We start from the raw sequence: 19,291 nt of genomic DNA on the forward strand, positions 1-19,291 counted from the left end.
GCCCTTTAGCGCTTTTGAATTTGCAAATATCGATTGCGACCTTTAATAACAATCGGTCCGGTTCTGCACAGCTGTCTGGTGCGAACCCCCTAGCTAGTACAACAAAAGCACTCCCGATTGCCAAAATGATTATCCTTTAATATCCATTCAACAAGCCTGTAATAAAAATACACCCGTCTGGGTGTTTATATCAACTGCTTGTTACAAAGTCAAGGATGATTCAGTGGGGGCGTCGAAAACATTTCCACCTGAGTAACCCCGTTCAAAATACCGGGATCAGTGGTGTAAATCCATTCCTGAAAATCGACCAACTGTACGGTGAGAATTGGTTTTTTTCCCACGGTGTTTGTGTACACAATCAGCATGTGTGTGTACTACTGTGTCGACATTGTAGAGTTTTTTTTATTTGCTTAATTCCACTTAGGCCTTTCCCGAGGATCGATGCGATTGAATAAAATCAATATTTTTTACGCAAGAGGGCGCTGTCGACGAGGCGCATCTTTGCCTGATTTCATGAAATTCACATTCATGTATTTTTAAAAATTATTTCTTTTATTAATACCCGGATTGGTAATTGACTAACACACTGTTCATCCATGATAAATCAAACTAATTTAAACTCCGCATTTTTTTCCCGCTTTGATTTGACCATTTTTAATAGTAATTTCTTTCATGTAGTTTGCTGCTACATTGATCTCAACTTCTTACTTTAAAATTTTTTTTACAGATTTTAAATCAGAAACTTATACATAAGACACAATGCATCATGACGCACAGATAGGGTCAATTGATGTGCGGTTTTTCTCCAGACAGAACAGGAAACCCCAAAATAGACATGACGCACGTTTCGCCGAAAAATCACATAGTTTTTTTTGGTGATCACAGAGGGCGCCATAACAATTTCCCCACTTCTCTTCGCTTGAAAGATTTAGGTGCGCACTGCAGGTTACGCACTCAAAGAAAACAACACAAAATCGGACAGAGACAGCGCCGCCTGGTGACGCTCAAGAGCAAGGCGGCGAGGTTTTTTTCGCTTGAAATTAAAGATTTCGACCCCCTGGACAATTTTCTTTTCAATTTTATTAGTGGTAACCGGCTCAATTTGTGTTATTCCCCTTCCCCAAAACGCCCCTAAAATGGTTGCCAATCTCTAGGCCAAGGTCTAAATGTAGCCCCCCCCCCACCCCCCCCCCACCCCACGGGAAATAGTTAAGATTTTTTTGTGGACGAAATCGCCCAAGTTGGTAGCCACAAGTTATAAATGCTTGATCTCCTGAAAATGTTTTACAAAATGCCCCAAGTGTAGGCCGCAAGGACCTCTTATTCAAAATTACCTGTGGGATCACAAAATACAGGGTGTTTCAATAAAAAGGAAACCCAACTTTGAAGAACCAGTATAGACAGACTAAATGTTTACTGGCTATAAAACTGTTATCATCTGAAAGCGTAATCTCTATGCTTTTCAATGATACCTTGTTTACATTTCCAGGGTCATGCATCACTGAGCGCCACTGTCATGAGATTTTGATGCAAAATTGCAGTTGGTTCACTTTCATGTCAAACACAATAGGCATGGTGTGCATGAGAATAAGTATTCAAGAAGAAGACACGAGTGCATAAAAAGAACCCCCCCCCCCAAAAAAAAAGTCGGGTTGGTTTCAAAACTGGATTTTATTGTTCGTCATGAATTTCTCGTTTTGACCGAGCCACGTTCAAAAAAATGTGCCATTTTCCCGAGGATTAACATTCAAGCCATTTCACAGACATTTCCGTAGTGTTTTTTTTTTGATGAAAGTGAACCAACTGCATTTTTGCATCCAGTTTTCAAGACAATGATGATCACTGATGCATGACTCAGAAAACGTAAACATAGTATAATTGAAAAGCACAGAAATTACGCTTTCAGTAAACATATCGTCTGTCCATACTCATTCTTTGAAGTTGGGTTTCCTTTTCTTTTTTTTAATATTAATGAGCAGTCGCGCGCATTAATTTGGGTTTTGGAAGTGTGCACTCTGCAATCGTCAGTACAATCACTGATCTACACATTTCTGGAAAGCCCATTGCCTGTTAGAAGTGAAGTAACTGTCGCCATATCACTACTCCATGAACAATATATTGTGTAGAAAGATTTATTGACGTACACTTTTAACTTGACGAATTTTTTTTTTCAAGAAACTAAAATGGCAACAAAATAGATTCAGTATATTTAACTTCTATTTAGAAAATATTGATTATACGTTAGATGACGCTATCCTAAAGGGCCCATGCAATGTATTTTTTAATGCAATCCTTGAAAACGCACCTTTGTGTCCCCTTTATCCCTATTCTTAACTGTTTGTTTGCCATTTTTCAAGGGTATTTTGGTGCCTTTTTGGTTTTTATGCTAATGCGAATTTTCATAATCCTGAGCAAAACTGTGATGTCATTTCAGGCAGAAACATCAATGTTACAACTAGTTTCATCACCAAAAGTTGCCAGAAGTTTGGATATTTCGATGTCCCAAATTTTCTTTTTTTTTTAGTGATTCGTTGTTGTGTCAGTACGTGGCAATAAGCCAATAAGCAGACTTCTCTCACAAATGTTTTCAATGAACAAATATTTGGGTTCACAGTTTGAACAGAAAACCCCTAAACTGAACAGTGTCTTCCTGAAATGACATCACAGCAACAGCGCCCTCAGTTGTCCGGAAAAGTTTTAAAGAAGTGCACTTTTCAGTAAAAAAAATAACAAAAAAGGGATGTTACACAGGTTTCATACATTGAAAAGGATTAACAAAGTTGCGCAAAATATGTTCCTGAAATATTCAATTCACGGGCCCTTAAAATTTGTTTTGAATAATTTGAGTGGTTGAGACTGGTTCCCTCCCTACTTTCGAATGGAGGGAGCGGGAACCAGTGCGTATCTTCACTTTTGTTGTACAGCTCGGAATGGCAAACGAACTATCCCGAACTTGTTACATGGAGAAATGATGGAGATCAGTGGGTACAATTCTGGACTGGATACCTAACCTCATATCACATTGTACGTGTCTACATCACTGACCTGGCTGACCATGCCTACGCAATGAAGCCACCGCCGCCATCTTGGCTCACCCACGACGCAAGCGCAGTAAAAGCACGATTGTTTTTTTTAAAGAGTAGTAGACCTAGTTGGTATTGGCGATTTTCTTCTTCAGAGTTATAAGGCGGCGCGAAAATATGAATTGTTAGTATCATAAAAACCTCAACAGCAGATCAATACATGTACATGCATCCTAGGTCAAGGTTGATATTTTGGTGTAACAAGATGGCGGATTGGTGGCATCAAGGTGCATATGCAGCATAAGCATATAGCAGCCATGCAGTCCAGGTAGGTCTACATCCATCATCCGCTACGATATTGATGCTGTGGTCATCCATGTACTTGGACTCGGAAAATGTCATGTTTTTAGTACGAAATTTGTTGTTTTTAATGATACAAATGAATATAACTGTCCTACTCTATTGTAATACCTATAGTCTACAATAGTAATGATAAACGCAATTTAACTACCGCATATTTTGGACGGAACGATAAGGCTGAATTAATAATCGGCAAGAAAATGGCGGCATTTTCTCCCGAACCCCCGTGCATGCACCACCAAATAAACACGAATTGCTTTCTTATTTTTAGAAGTTTGTCATATGGCAAGCCTTGTCAGCCTTTACGAAACCAATTTTCAAAACCGCCCTCTTTTAGCTTCATGTCCTCAACTTCTGCATAGTCAGATTAAACCTGGTCATTGAACGTTTAAAAAAATGAACACCATTTTTTTGACACGGGAGGGCAGTGTAACAAAATGGCTTGCCAGTCCAAACCCAGTCAACCTCTTTTAAAGTTCAGAGTTACAGCTGTCTACAAAATGTACGTTGACTATTACAGTGTTTCCGTGATATCGATATGTGGCTTTTCATATTGTTAAGACAAATTTACATGGGTTTTCTCGGGCTTATTCATGCCTGAGTGTCTCATCTTTGCTTTTGCTAACATTAGAGAAAACTGTACTTGCATTCCATTCGGCACTGACACGATGTCACAGTTTTCAAACATTCGTAATAACGTCAGCTACAGAAATAGCGACAGATTTTACACTATTAAGAAGTCTTAAAAATCGGAGGTCTTTTTGTTTATAATCGCACATGAGACCGGCTGTATTTCAAGGCAACTTGGGCAGTTTGTGAGACTGGTTCCGGTGTCTCAGTCGAGATTCCTTCAATTCCTTCAGGACGTCCAAATCAATACGCAGCGGGGGCAGCGAGACGCTGCCCGTAGCTGCCGAGTCGGTGGCCAGTCTCTGCTGCCGTCGTTTTCTCGCGAGAGCGCGTGCGTTCTCGCGGGCTCTCGCTCGACTCCTCTCGGGTTCTTCCCCGACGCTGGGCAGGATTGAGCCCTTCCTGGTAGCCTGCAGCCTGGTAACCGCTTCCTGCTGCTTGATGCTCCCTAGGGAGTCGTCCGAGTCCGCAGTCCGTCTGCCCTGAATGTCCTCCCGTGTCTTGACCTTCAGCTCGGCAACCCTCTTCTTGGCGTGCCTCTCCCTCTGGAGGGCGCTGTTGCTGATCTCCGGCTCCCCTCCTCGGTGATTGGCGGTCCTGCTGAGTTTCTGCTGCATGAGTGCCAGGTATCTCTGCTTCTTGCTCTTGGTGGTGGCTCTAAGCGGCGGCAGTTCGCGAACGGGCATTTCCACCGCGACGACGGTGTTTTCCGGTACGTCTTTGAGCTGCACTGGTGTTTCCGAATTCGACACTGGGTTAATGCGATTGTGGGATTCTGTTGGATGTGTTTTCGGTTGTTCCAAATCTGCAGGCAATGTGACGGGAAAGTTACGATCCTGATTGCCATGTAGCAAATCTGAATTGTTTGGCTTGGATATATTCGCTTGGCTCATTTTAGCGTGCACTTCGTTCAGGCGGTCATCCATGTCGTTAATCGGCATGGTGTCGGTTTGTTCGCTTGGCTGGTGGCTGGTTTCAGTTACAGGATCATGTTTCTTGTGTGGTTGACCAGGAGTATGAGTTTCGGCAACAGAGGGCGCCTGCGAGGTAACGAGCCGACTGGGATTGGTATCGAGTCTCGACTCGATGCTGCGCAGCTCGTCGTGCACATGCGCCGCAAGGAGCTGCGAGTTGGGCGCCTGCAGCCGCCGGGAGAGCCCCGAGAGTTCCTGCTCCTTCCGCCGGATGCGTTCTAGCTCCAGCGCGAACACGGGCGAGTTGGTGCCGTTCTTCAGCCGGCGCTCGAAGTCGCCGACGTTGGACCGGATCTTGCGCTTGTTGCTGGCGATGTTGATGAGCGTGACGCGCATGTGGTCCTTCCTGCGCAGAATCCGGCCGATGTTGGCGCGCTCGTTGGACGCGATCTGCCGCTGGAGGCGCTCCAGCCGGGCGTCCTCGAAGCGGTTGACGAGCAGTAGGCGTTCCCTCAGGCGGGTCTCGTGGGCGTCGAGGCTGTAGGACTTCTCGCCGGGGGTCTGGAAAGCCCGGGGTTTGCGGTTGATGGCCTTCACCATAGCGCCCCCAACGTTTGCCGTCTGGACACTGTCCTGGATCATGGCGTGGTGGGGTCAGAGTTCAAACGTAGTTGCCTCATTTGCATGAAGCCGATTTCTGAAACAAAAAGAAAATAATGACTTTTACTTCTCGAATTTTACTCCTTGATCAACGTTTTGCCACGGTACCCATCGATCTGTGTTTCATTCACTGAGACATTCAAAGCCTCGGTTTACCATGTACGCAACTTTCTTTTTCGTTACAGTCACATTTTACACATACTGCACATTTTACATGATGACGGGTGACACAGCCGGGTGGTATTTATTGTCTCAACGGCGCCCCATACACACTTTGCGTCACTCATTATACTACAACCTCCAATTGGCCGGGGTCCCGACCCCGAGTCACAATCGTTTATTTCTCTCTAATAGCACGTCCAGATTCCCGACGACAATCAAATTAAAGGGTTTTTTTTCTGTAAAAGTGGACCAAAGTAATTTAAAAGTCCCAATATTCTCCACCAGATTCCCGACGACGATCAAATTAAAGGTTTTTTTTCTGTAAAAATGGACTAAAGCAATTTAAAAGTCCGAATATTCTCCATTGATCAACACACAACCTCCTGGGGTATGTTTGCCAAATCTTGTGGCAAGATGGGGTTGCGTACAACACACCTCCAGGCGGAACCGTACGTATTATGACAGGACTACTTTTAAACTTATGGAACTCAAAGATAATTTCATCACTCGAGAAAAGTTTCTATATGACCTCACCTAGCCTGCTATGATCGAGCTGAAAGTAACGTCGTCTTCTGAAGTTAGTTCAGAAGTCGATCAGAACTAAATTGAACACAGAAAAATACGCAGTGTAATTTCCAGAGGAGTCTATAATAAATATCATTCCCGGCCTCATGCACTTGCACTTTAAACTGTGAGACTTTACGCTCAGGTGAGTTGCACATGTGCACAGACATTTTCAGCACGGAAGATCTGTGTCGATTTGTACAGAGCAAACATGTGACAGTGGAAAAACTAGCCCAGGGACAGTCTCAGCACGTCCAGTGTATGCCAGGCCGTTGCCTCTTCCCCGAAGCTCGCTGACGCAACTCCGGGGGGTAGAAGCCAACTACCTGAAGAATGCTAACAATTTTCTGGAGACGTTTCTAACCTTGAGGGGCAAAGGTTACATCACTTCAGATAAATCACCCCAGACGCAGCCTCGTCCCCAGTGCTTAGTTTATTTCCAACCGCGTTTCCAATAGTTAGCCCTGGATAGGAAACTTTCTTCATGTATCCTGATTCGATACCGCAATTGGCTAGAAATGGATTTTTATCGTGTACTTGGTGTACATGTACTTGGTCGACCCCGGTCAATTTTTTTTAATTACAGATTTGAAAAGAGCACAATCTCAGCATTACTGCTGTGAAAACCGCATGCTGATTCTATCTTTAGTTAAAAAATTATGGAAGTCGGAACACCAAGAGATGTGATGAAGTGATGTGATGAAGTGGCCTTATTTTGGCCTGTATCTCCAAATGAAAATCTCCGACAAACGACTCATGTAGCTGGATCGCATCACATTTGTTGATATTAATATGAAATGTCATACTGCATGTTGTTTCGATAAGATCGTAACAGTTTAATTATATAAATCGTGTTTTCGTAACTCACGCCGTGCTCGTGCTGCGACGAATTGACTCTGTTTTTACCCAAGACACAGCATACAAAAACAAGCGCTATAATGTAACGCACATGCAGGCACCAGACCATTCCTCATTTGTATACGTGTTCAAAAATCTTGCACATGCAAATGATCCAATACCAGGGTGAGAGAGCAGGTAGTGATGGGCGCGTACTGCTCGACACCCTGGGGACGAAGTTGCCCCAGACGTACGTGCACGGTGCGAAGCGCCAACAAATCTATAAATTATTATGACAATTTGTCGACCAACGTGCACATGTACTACATATTGTGCCAATTCACTGCGGTTTTGTCAAAAACTGGGTGTGCTGGCTCGAATTTCGTCTTTTAAAGGTATCTCAGATTCTCAGGATAAGAGAGTTGTTCGTTACCAGCGCACTGAGGCCCGTCATTGCACACTTGAGCAAATGACTGTATACAAAACAGCATAAAAACCAACAAAGCAATACAATGACGAACGGCCGTAGAACTGCTAATAACTAATAAAATCAGATTTCTGCCCCCTAAATCCTTAATCAAAACATGGAGCAAAGATAATGAGTATCTGAAAATAATTATAGAACATATTCCATTGAAACCACCGTCATGACCGTCGTACAACGCCAAATGAAGGGACAAAAGTGGGAAAAACGATTTGATTTGGGACGCTTTAATGCAATCAATTGCATGCAGACAAAGGATGGACTTTGGAGGAATAAGAAGGAAGTCGCACTGTTTCAGACACAATTTTACAAAAGACTGATAAAACCTTTGAAATCTTAAGACTCGGACATGTCAGAGACCAATGGAAATCAAATCCCAATAATCTTATAAAACCAGTCATCTTTCATGCCTGTCTTACGCAAATATTGTTGGTCAAATGATGCTGATGTGGGAAACCATTGATAGATCATTTCCAAGAGGACATCATATTGAAATACATTTGGTTTCTTATTAATTGCTAGTAGTGGCGTACATCCTACATCCACCCGATTTGCGGTAGTCTCCCAATGGCATTAACAAAGCGCTTTCACTTACCGATCCTCGCTTTCCTTAAGACTGTCATCTTTGGGGGTTTTCTGTCAATATGATTGAAGTAAATCAGACAAAGCCTCACAAACGTAGAATCCTAGTTTGATGTGTAATTTGTACCGAACTACAGGCAGAAAGAGCATCTAAATTCCAGCGCGAAAAACAGGGCTTGGCTTGCAACTGGACCTTCCAACATGCCGGATGTTGCAAGACGCGTGTACGTGTGTCTATGCAGAAGACAGTATGGCATGCCTAAGGGGTCAAAATAATGACCCTATCTTTTATGGGGAAGCAAGGACAGGGTTGTTGTTATTCGTCACGCTCCCTCCGCTTCGCAATACGGAACGCCCTCTGGCGACGAACGGTAAACAAGTGATGGTTGCTATTCAGTGAGTCAATGCATGTTTTTTAGACAGTTTTCTGAGGTTTGCCGATACCTTGAGCAAATTTACACAAGTTAATCAATGCTCTCGCACGCAAGAGTAGTGTATATTTTTTTGCAGATAACCAAAGCCAGCCACTGACGATTCAGGTACCGATTGGGAGATAATAAAATACTAACAATAAAAAAAAAAAAAAATAATAATAATAATATTAATAATAAAAATTGATTTCCCATGAGGTTCCCTTTGTGAACCACCATCTTTAGAGTCAAAATAATCCAATCCAATGGATTATCATGTACGATGTTTTCCCCACTATTTCAGTCAACAGAGGTCGCTCTGATTCTCCTCTCCGCGTCACGAGCGTGAGTGGCATGCAGGATGTTTACCCTGTCTACTGTCGCAGGGTCACACGAGGTCAAGTCTATGATCTCGAGAGCTGTTACAATATTAGCACATAACAGTCTCGCTCAGCTCAGCGTGCGTGGGCAATGTAATCATTGACATTGGATACGTTTACATTGGCAACTGATGAAATCCAATCATGTCTGGTTGACGGTTAGTCTCAGTTCCAGCCGACCTCTGTGTGCACAGTTAACATCACGATGATAAGAGTAATCAGCACAGTATATTCGTTGGGGTGCAGTTAAACCAAGTTGGACTTGAACTGAGTTTACACGGAGTCAATCATGTCGACTTGAACTGAGTTCAGTGCTCAGAGTCGGCCATTATTGTTTACAATTTCATTCAACCGAGAGATAAAAAGTTCTTGCCATGTTTAGGTTAGTTGCCTAGCGGGCATGGTCGATTTGGATTTTCAATTAAAGGGGCACTATAGGTCCTGAAATCCCTGAAAATTTCATGTTTTGGATTGATTACTTATCCTATTTCAAACATGTGGTTGAAAGGAAACCAACCTAATGTCTTACCGTTCCCGAGAAAAGAGGAAAAATCCCCATGTTGCTTACATCGGACACGACGGAGTACGAATACCTTTTTCGTGTCGTTCTCATACAGTGTACGATATACACATTGTGTGTCTCGGGAACAGGGGTGACAAATCACCAATGCAAAAAAAAAAATGTGGTTTCTTCAACGTCCGCAAAAGGCACTTTACGAACACTTTACGAATGAAATCAAAACTATATCATCAAAACAGGTCGAATTTATGGGGTCGCAAAAGTGGACCCCGAAATTCGTTCTCGCACGCATAATAGGCTACAGAAATAACACAAAAACGCCCAGTTTTTAAAGGAAAGTTGTGTGGATGATTGTATCCTAGTTTCAAATGTTCTTTCCGAATAACATAATCTCGTTCAAAGCGCGTTTTGTAGCCCAATTGGGCTGTTCCAGGACCTAGTGTCCATTTAATGCAGCTGCGAAGAACTGCACATAACTAATACCATAATAAGGCTTTGCAACCAACGCAACATAAATGTAATGTGTATCTTGAATGAACTTTCAATTTCTCGCCTAAAAACACGATTAACTCTGAAGGTTACATGAAAACGCATTGTCTGTAGTCAAAGTTTTGTGCAGCCTGTTACCCCAGTTAGGACGTGTTTTCACATCGGAGTGTGGGATCATGGGTGCAGTATAGCAGTGCACGTTGCAACTGAGTGTTTCCAAGATATAGGCTGTTTGGACGCCGGCCGCAGTTCATGATGTTCTCATTTGCACAATATTTTGTTTAATCAAAGAAAACAAGCCATAGTGAAGAAACGGGCGCTGCTTTACTCTCTTACGTCTAGTCCCCCACCCCGAAATTTCCCCAGCATTATCTACAGGTTTACCTCTGGCTATACAGAGTACTTTTGATTTAATAACAAGGTGTGAAGGTGCTCGCTGCAACCCTAAGGGAGCTAAAATCTCGTGAGCCGAATCGGAGATGGAGCCGACGATGGAGCGATGTACAATAAGCTCTGGCCGTCTTGCACGAAAGTCTTGCATGAAATCTATTAAAATGATCCCTGCGCCAGAGCTTAAAAATGCGACGCCCAAAACTGCGACGCCGATGGCACATATGGAACAACATACTTTAGATTAACACCCAGATTTATAGGGATTTGTGATACTATATCAACACTGCACATATTTTGACATGTATAGAAGTTCCTGCCCGAGCTTAAAAAACTTAGCCCTTTCCCTTTCCACGAGCATTACACCTGGTTAAAATGAGTTTTTGGATTAATTTTCGTTAGTTCGCTTATCTGTATAAGTACAATCTTTACTTAGCATCAGTCGATTGAAAATCGATTTGCGCAAGGAGTTTCCTTTGAATTGTGAAAAAAAATTATCTCAACTTTGAAAGTCATCGGAATGAAAAACAGTGACAGCAGAATGCTTTTGTAGGAATAATCATTTGGAATCAGATTAATTACATTCGATCAAAGTTCAGTTTTGTTGTCGGTGATTGTGCCGGGCGCTCATTATGCTTGTAGATAAGCGTTGTTTGCGTTGTCAGGCGCACGCCTCTGATAGCAAATTTCTAGGATTGTGTGCGATGCTTGATAATATCATTAGGTTATTAATGACCGTGGCTAAAGAGGAGGTGCGGATATCTTGCGTTTAATAGACGGTATGTTTTTAAGGACTGAGAAAATTTGTTTTGGACAGACATCATTATATAGCTTCCTACCCCATCCAGCTCGTTTCTATGACGTTTCATATACGCACTATTAACAGGTTGTGCGTGGAATTTATGCAAAGGCAGTGGTCAATCTTTGCGATTCTCCCCACCTACTTCTGTGGATTTTCTTGAAAACAAAAATCAGTCCAGTGTTTCTCTTTATAACGTAAACTAGGTAAGAGCGCACAAAATGCCCATTCAATGTCTTGACGGGATAGTGTTATACGACATCACTGCCCGACTATCTTAACCAGGCTAATGAGACTAGTCGAAAGTGACAGTCGGTCAGTGATTAGGGCCTAACCGATTTTGCAAGTGGCTTAAATGGTGCGGCCTGTAAATAGACTCAAATTGCCTACGCCGGCCAAATCAGGATTTGCATGCCCTCAAATTCTCAGGTATTAGAGCATTTTGAGGGCCGTGAACTTGAGGATTTGTATAAAAAAAAATGTTGGAAGCCGTGCAGAGGACTGCGAGCTCGTATAAATGTAGAATTTTGATGAAATTAGGCCCCAAAATGGCTTTATTTTGCAAAGGAGCGTAGGCGTCCGTTTTTAAAATGGCGATGGGCATCAGGACTGCTTTTAGGGGTGATCATCTTTGGATGGAATTTTCTCCCAAAAGTCATTGGTTAACTCTAAAAAAAAAAATTAACGGAAAATGAAAGATGGTGGAATAATCTTTAATTTGATGTGTGTCTCAACCACCGAGTGGAGAGTTGTGAGTATTTTGAACAATTTTGGGAAGTGTGCGTAATTACCACTGAGGTATATGGCAGTCTATTTACTGCTCTGGAACCTCACCGGGATCAGAAAAAAATTGGGAAAAGCCGGAACATTTCTTCACTGTTTTCTCTCTTGAAATTCCATCATGCATCTGGGATAATCTGCCATAATTATGCAGTGCGCTTTTGAGAATGTGTTTTATCACAACCAAAAAAAAAATTATGCACAGGCCCCTATTGATATATTTCACTGTCGGAAGTAAGTTTCATATCCACGATCAGATATATAAGTGTTTCTATAATTCCTTTAAGATATGCCTCCATTGTTGGAATGCATAAAGCATTATGTGAACTTCAAAGACAAGTGATGTGGAAGTTTACTTTTTAAAAGAGCAATTTTGGAAAACCGTTTCCAGTGTAATTTTTGTGTAGATATTTCGTCATTCATTATTTAAAACAATGTTGGCAGGAGTACAGACCACAGAGTAGCTTGGGATCCAGGAAGAATCCTTCTTAAACATTTCGAAAACATAAAATCACTTGTAACTTTGCGTGAAAATGATATGGTACTGCACAATGATAGCCTCATGTCGGTGTAATTGTTTAATTGTAAGCGCACTGTTTCGTAAACTTAGGTGACACGTACACCTGTTTATTTTTGTACCTTAAATTGAAAGTAAGGCGGGACCCGAAAGATATATGTTTGCACATCGTCAGTTGGATCCGGAGCTATGAAGCTGATATTACTAATGTATCGATTTGCAACTTCGAAATGTGTTGGATGTTTGGCGAATAAACTCCACAGTGTTTGCCAGTGCGATCGACCGATCTTGGTGGGGAGACACGAAAAGAATCACCCATTAGTTGGCGGTGTTTGCTCCGCTTCAACACGTTCCCGTCTTTGTTGGTCTTGTGGAGAAATTAATTAAGAAGAGAGCTCTGGGTGGGAGGTTTTTGTTTGTTCAAAGCCTGGTCGCAATCAATGATTTTCAATCATTATAACATTCCTTCAAATTACATCGGAATGCCTGGTTTATTAAGGTGAAGATAGTGAGCTACTAAAGTGGAAGAAAATGAAAATTGGCTAGAAATTCAATAAATCAAAAGAAAAAATATGAAGCATTTAAGTAAACCTCTGAATCTGCCGTTGTAAGTTGCAACACCATGGACCGGTTAGTAAGTCAATTTACAATTCAACCGACCATCCAAACCGAAAGCGTAAACCACCACAGACCGTTGAAAGCTAACTAACCGACAAACAGACAGACCTGTATCTGTCAAACAGAGAAGACTAACTGACAACTCCGACCGACCAACAGAAAGACCAACGATGTGAATGAACACCAACAGAAAACCAACGACTACCAAACAACCAACCGACTGCCAACCAACCGACAGACTAAACGATCAACTGGTACCGGCCAAACAGATAGACTAGCTGACAATTATCCGGACCGACCAACCGACAACCAAGACACACAACCGAAAGCCAAGCAACCTACTGTCAATCAACAAACCGACTACCAAACAACCGACCGACAAAACGACCAACCAGTACCGACCAAACTGATTGACCAACCAACTGACCGACCACTTAACCGACAACCAACCAACCGACAACTAACCGACCGTACAAACAAAGGAACAGACAAACTTACTCGTGCCGATTAATGCTCAATATCCGACCACAAAAATAGTGAGGGGTGCAAATCGACTCCATAGACCTCCGTCATAATTACGCGTACTTCCAAAATTTATTACAAATACTCACAACTCTCCAAGGTTTTTGAGACACCCATGTCATCAAAATAAAACTTATTATTTCATCATCTTTCATTTTCTGTTCAATTTTTGGGTAGAGTAATCTGATGACTTTAGTAGAAAATTCCATCCAATGATGATCACCCCTAAAAGTAGTCCTGTGGCCCATCGCCATTTTGGTAAAATGACGTCTGCGCTCCATTGCAAATAGGGGCCCAATTTCATCCGAATTTCACAGAAATACGAGCTCACACTCCTGTGCACTGCTTCCACTTATCTTTTTTAAACTAACTTTCAAGTTCATGGTCCACAAAATGCTCTAATAGCAAAGAAATTGAGGGCATACAAATCGTGATTTGGCCAACGTAGGCAATTCTGGGCCTATTTACTGAACCCAATCGGCCATCATAAGTCACAAAGTCAGTTTTTAAATGAATAGCACTTCGTAATTTCTCCGCAGAAACATGTCAATGTCAAAACCAGCACCGACCCTCGCACTGATTTCTCTTCCGGTGTTTTTTTAATTTTGGTTAAGCTGGTACTTTTTGAGTTTGTAAACGAATGTCTGATCATGTTGCCATGAGCCATGGGTATGGGCATGGTATGGGTATCGTTCGGTGGCCCAACCTTCAAAATAGCTAGTCATTATTGTCTTTTATCAAAATAATGGAATCATTAATAAATGAAAACTAAGAATCCGTGAAATATTTATAGCATATAGTAAACTGCAACTCACCATAATAATCACGAGGTGAAGGATGATTTAGCTTTTTTAATGTTTCGCTGTCTCTTGATCGTCAGAGGCATCCACACTGCGTGCGATACGACGGCCGACCGGGCAACTAGTGAGCAGCCTGGGCGGTGTCAGACGCGGTGATCCCCCGGTGCTAGGCGACCGGTGCGGACGGTGCTCGGCTTGGGCCGAATCAATGCCGTGCCCTGCGGGTGTTTGAGGTGATGAAATGGTTAATTAATAACCCACAGCGGCTACAACAAAAAAGCGCAGTGATCGCAAAACAGAAAGCACGGCTCTGAAGTGGTGTCAATTGGCAGAAAAAAATCATTAGATGCCTGGAGCAGTCTGTTACATGTCCCAACCGAATAAGTGAACGCTCCAAATCAGTCCAGGAAATTCTACTTAGTTATTGACACTCAGTTTAAATTGGACAGTCTTCAGTCTGTTACTACTGTTCTAGCCGTCTTGATTTCCCGGTTAATAAACTACTATTATAACAGGAAAAGATGTTCGTTTTAAACTAGGTACAATAGTGTTTATGCTGATATCGCGATAACAAATGTCTCCGGAAAATCATCGCAGGCAGAGTTTATAAATTGTCATGGACAACTTAGTGGGTTTTTGCTTGTTTGTTTGTTGGGTTGGTTGTTTGATTGATTGATTGCTTTAAGGTATTTCGAATGGCAAAGGAAATTTAATAACTTAAATAATGTATCCTTTGTCTAAAGCTGCGTGTATTCTTTCTTCTTATTGACAGAAAATAGTTTTAGCGGAAAAAAATAGAAACTGTTGAGCATTTATTTATACTTAGAGTGTTTGCTTAGCAAAAACAAAGAGGGTGGGACTAGAACTTTTCTAGCAGGCTGACATAATGGCGGACACAATAGGAGGGCGCTGTTTGGTTTTACTTTACCCAAATCATTGTTTCTGCCATACCTCATAATATAGGTAAATGGGACAAGCCCAAACTGTATACACTGACAGCCGGGGCAATTTGTTCCAGTCGACTTTATTTTTGCGAAACGCAAACTGTATCATCGATACCTTTTAGGAGAACAAAGAACTTTCCTGAAATCGCTCTAAATCGACCGAAAGAAATCTGTAAAGGCTCAAATATCCAGTTAAAGAAAACATCTGATAGAAACCCACGGCTAACAAGAAGACTAAAATCGATCCGATAAGTCTTTCTGTAGGCCCTATGGCGGTAAGTGTTAAGTATTGATGATGGACAGACTCTGTTGAATGTGCACAGACATTGAAATGAACAATAAGGAACACGATACGATATTGATTTTTTTTGGTAGTTTGTTTGGTGTTGTATGATCTAGAATGCTGTGGTTTGACCGCATTTTTTTCATGCGAAGTGAACTATGTCGCCTACGGTATTAACTGATCATAACATTAATATGACTTCAGTGGGGAAAAAATGATACAAACTCGATGGTAGTCGATCCCAAGAAATCGTCATGATTGGTACAAGGCGAAAACATAGCATTTCCTTTCTTTAATATGTTACGTGAACAATTATACCCAAGAAGATGAACCTCTTCATCCCAACAGGGCAGGTAAACAGGACCCTTGGCCTCTTCTGCGAATTTGCGTCTCGTTACTATGGCCGAGGCAATCGCGAGAGGGCGGTGTAGTAAAGCCTCATTTTTTTGTAATTATTAAGTGCCTTCGAGTGCAGGCGTATAAGGTTGCCGACCAGTAAATTAGCTGCCATAGACCCCAGTGATAAACGCCCCAACTTCAATACTCACAACTCTCCAAGGTGTTCGAGACACACATCAAAATAAAGCTGATTTCATCATCTTTCATTTTCTTTAAATTTTCGGGGGTTAACTGATGACTTTTAGGAGACAGTTTCATCCGAAGATGATCACCCCTTAAAATAGTCCTGAAGCCAATCGCCATTTTGAAAAACGATACCTACACTCCATTGCAAAATAGAGCGCTTTTAGGACCCCAATTTCATCCAATTTGCACGTAACTATATAAGCTCACATTCTATACCCTTTGCACGGCTTGCACCAATTATGTCCATGCCCTCAAATTCTTCGGTATTTGAGCACATTTTGGGCCATGAACTTGATCGAGGGCTTGTAAAACGTGTTATGTTTTACAAGCCCTCAATTTCATGACCCACAATATGCTCAAATACCGAAGAATTTGAAGGCATGCAAATCGTGATTTGGTCGGTGTAGGCAATTTTGGACCGATTTACTGGCCTGGAACCATAACAGCCACCCATTATTTCTTTTGTTCACTGCCCATCAATTTTGTCAAAGATGCTTGCAACTTACATATTACCTTTTTTTCAAGGTTTTGAAATTAAATTAATGATCGCATTAACACTTCTGCCTCAATTGGAATGCAAATAAAAGACAGACGGTGAATACAGATATGGCTCTCTGTGTATCGGCTTCAACATGTGGCTTCCACTTCAACTGTCTCTTTAACCTGCCATCCAAGACCGACGAATTCAGAAAGGATTACTTTGAGAAGTAAAATATGCCGAAATGTACACTTCAACACCATGGATTATTAATATCATTTTTTTTTCTAGCTTTATGTTCTTACGTAAAACAGGGTAGGGAAACGTATACTGTGATGCCACGTATAGGATACCGTCATTGAATAATTATTATTAATACCAGTCTGCTCTGATGAACAATTTAAAATTTGTGATTAAACATACCCTAATGTTTTATGCCACATTTAAAAAAAAAGCGAAACTAGAATGCATTAATTGTCTGGCACCATCGCATTCATCAGTTCACAATTTATAAAATGCATTCAGGGAACACGACCAAAATGGCTTCCTTGTGAATAAGGTCCATTGCGCGGTCCACACATGAAGCACCCATGTGGTAAAACTTACCTTAAAAACGGAGAGGCTCTGAAGTTTAAATAGAGTTCCACAAAATACGGGGGCAGGGAATTCAGTGTTCTTCACGAAGCCATGCTTATTATGACCAACTTTGAAACTCGCTGCCTCGAATTGCTGTTCAACACACATTGAAAATGATATAGCCAGTGACAACCCAATGAAGTCTGTCCGCTAGATGCTCAAAAATGATAGAGTTGATAAACACTACATGCGCTAGCGTGCATTTCCTAGCAACGGGTGGATGGGCGCTCCAACACAATAAAGCCACGAACCTTGCCCTGTGGAATATTTTTTTCCCGACAATTTTTTCTTTCTTTTGAATTATAGTGGCCCTCTCACAATAGATACGCCGTGAGAGGCATTGTGTCCATCCACTGTAGCGCTATATCAACACTGAGGAATGCAGAACCATTCACATGGCCTATTTTGCGCATTGAATGGAAAATCTTTTTATCAATCGGGCAATTCTGCATCTAGCTACTGAACTACGACGTCAGTGTTTATCAGGCTATTAGCTTGGAAACTGTGAACCGAATACAGGACTCGGTCGCTCGACTTACCCTGAGTTTGGGACCTAATTTGGCAAAAGCAACATACCAACCATAAATATACCTTTGCTGAGCACGGGCGGATCCAGGGGATGGGGGCCAAAGGGGGCCATGCCCCCCCCCCCCCAAAAAAAAACCCCAAACCGAATCCATTTTTTTAATATGATTTCGCAATAAAGGCAAGCAATGAGTAAACCACCATCTTTTCCTAAAAAAACAAACATGGTTAAAGTGGTCAGAAATTGCCTTAGATCTCACCACAGAGCATCTAGAATCCCAAGAATTTTCGGGGACCTCAAGCGGGCCCCAAACCCCACGCCGTCAATTTGTTTGGACACACTTTTTGGGGACCAACATTTTTTTTTGGCCCCCAAACAATTGTGTTCTGGATCCGCCCTTGTTGATGAGTACCTGGAATAAGAGCGCTAACTTGACACAAATTATTAGCCTTAGTATATATCCCTACCCGTTCGAACTAAAAGTCGTGTACGTTGCTTGACGTATTGATGTATTTCACGTGACATCACAGGTCAGTGGTCACCACTGATCCAGGGAAATAATACAGAGAAAACAGATAATCTTTTTGATTTTTGTGCTTAAGCCCATTCCACTGGATTTGGCAACATTTTGTTTCCCGAATTTGGCCTGAACAGATTTATAGCATGTAAAATGCCATCAACGTTTTTTCAGTCAATCACGTTGAACTGCAATAGATTATGAGATCTACTAATCAGCTTCCTCGTCCCAAGGGGAAATCAGTGGTTCTCTCTGTCTGAGTGTAATAATAGTCGGGAATTAGTACGCTGACATGATCCGAGATTCTCCCTGAAGCATTCCCATACACAGAAGCAAATTGGGCCGATCCGAATGGATAAAAGAGGTATTATCGTATTTCTGGTTATACGAAAGCCGTGAAATTAGAAAAACAAGATGACATTTTACAGTGTTTTTACACTGTTGAATCAACATCATTTGATATCTATATACTGTGATCTCGTATAGCTCGTGAAACAAAATCTCCACGCTACGTTTACACGACAACACTTTTCTTCGTAGAGCAGCGGACTATTTAAAGGTGTATTATGGCCCGAAAACCCCCAAAATATTATTGGGTTGTTTACTTATTCTATTTCAAAGGTCTGGTTGAAAGGAAACAAACCTAAAGTTTCCGTTCCCGAGAAAAGGACGCGGCGGACATTTTGTGGCATACGCATACGTATTTCCAGCCGTGTCTATTCAATGTACGGTACTCGTGCGTGTGACACATAATACAAACAACGCCAATACACAAATAGTGTTTCTCGCACGTCCGCAAAATGCGATGCACTAGTGGAACATATGCGGCAGGTTGAGGCAAGCTTGCTTGCTTGAGCCACTTAATCTCATGTTTATTTAAA

General features: G+C 41.9%; 1 protein-coding gene across 3 annotated transcripts; it reads right to left on the minus strand.

Moving 5' to 3' along the window:
• Nucleotides 1-3,721: 3,721 nt before the first annotated feature.
• LOC119743473 lies at nucleotides 3,722-17,394 on the minus strand. 3 transcript variants are annotated; one of them, XM_038219883.1, is made up of 3 exons: nucleotides 17,338-17,394; nucleotides 14,457-14,659; nucleotides 3,722-5,624 (listed from the first exon to the last, which is right to left on the minus strand). In XM_038219883.1, the coding sequence occupies exon 3, from the start codon at nucleotides 5,567-5,569 to the stop codon at nucleotides 4,178-4,180; it is 1,392 nt and encodes a 463-aa protein (XP_038075811.1). In that variant the 5' UTR covers nucleotides 5,570-5,624; nucleotides 14,457-14,659; nucleotides 17,338-17,394; the 3' UTR covers nucleotides 3,722-4,177. The 3 variants fall into 3 exon arrangements, with proteins under 3 accessions (XP_038075811.1, XP_038075813.1, XP_038075810.1); XM_038219885.1 differs by lacking the exon at nucleotides 17,338-17,394 and having other exon boundaries at nucleotides 14,457-14,692; XM_038219882.1 differs by lacking the exons at nucleotides 14,457-14,659; nucleotides 17,338-17,394 and adding an exon at nucleotides 8,230-8,465.
• Between the last annotated feature and the right edge of the window lie 1,897 nt (nucleotides 17,395-19,291).

Source organism: Patiria miniata, unplaced genomic scaffold (assembly GCF_015706575.1).
Source record: "Patiria miniata isolate m_02_andy unplaced genomic scaffold, ASM1570657v1 HiC_scaffold_6, whole genome shotgun sequence".
Lineage (NCBI taxonomy): Eukaryota > Metazoa > Echinodermata > Asteroidea > Valvatida > Asterinidae > Patiria > Patiria miniata.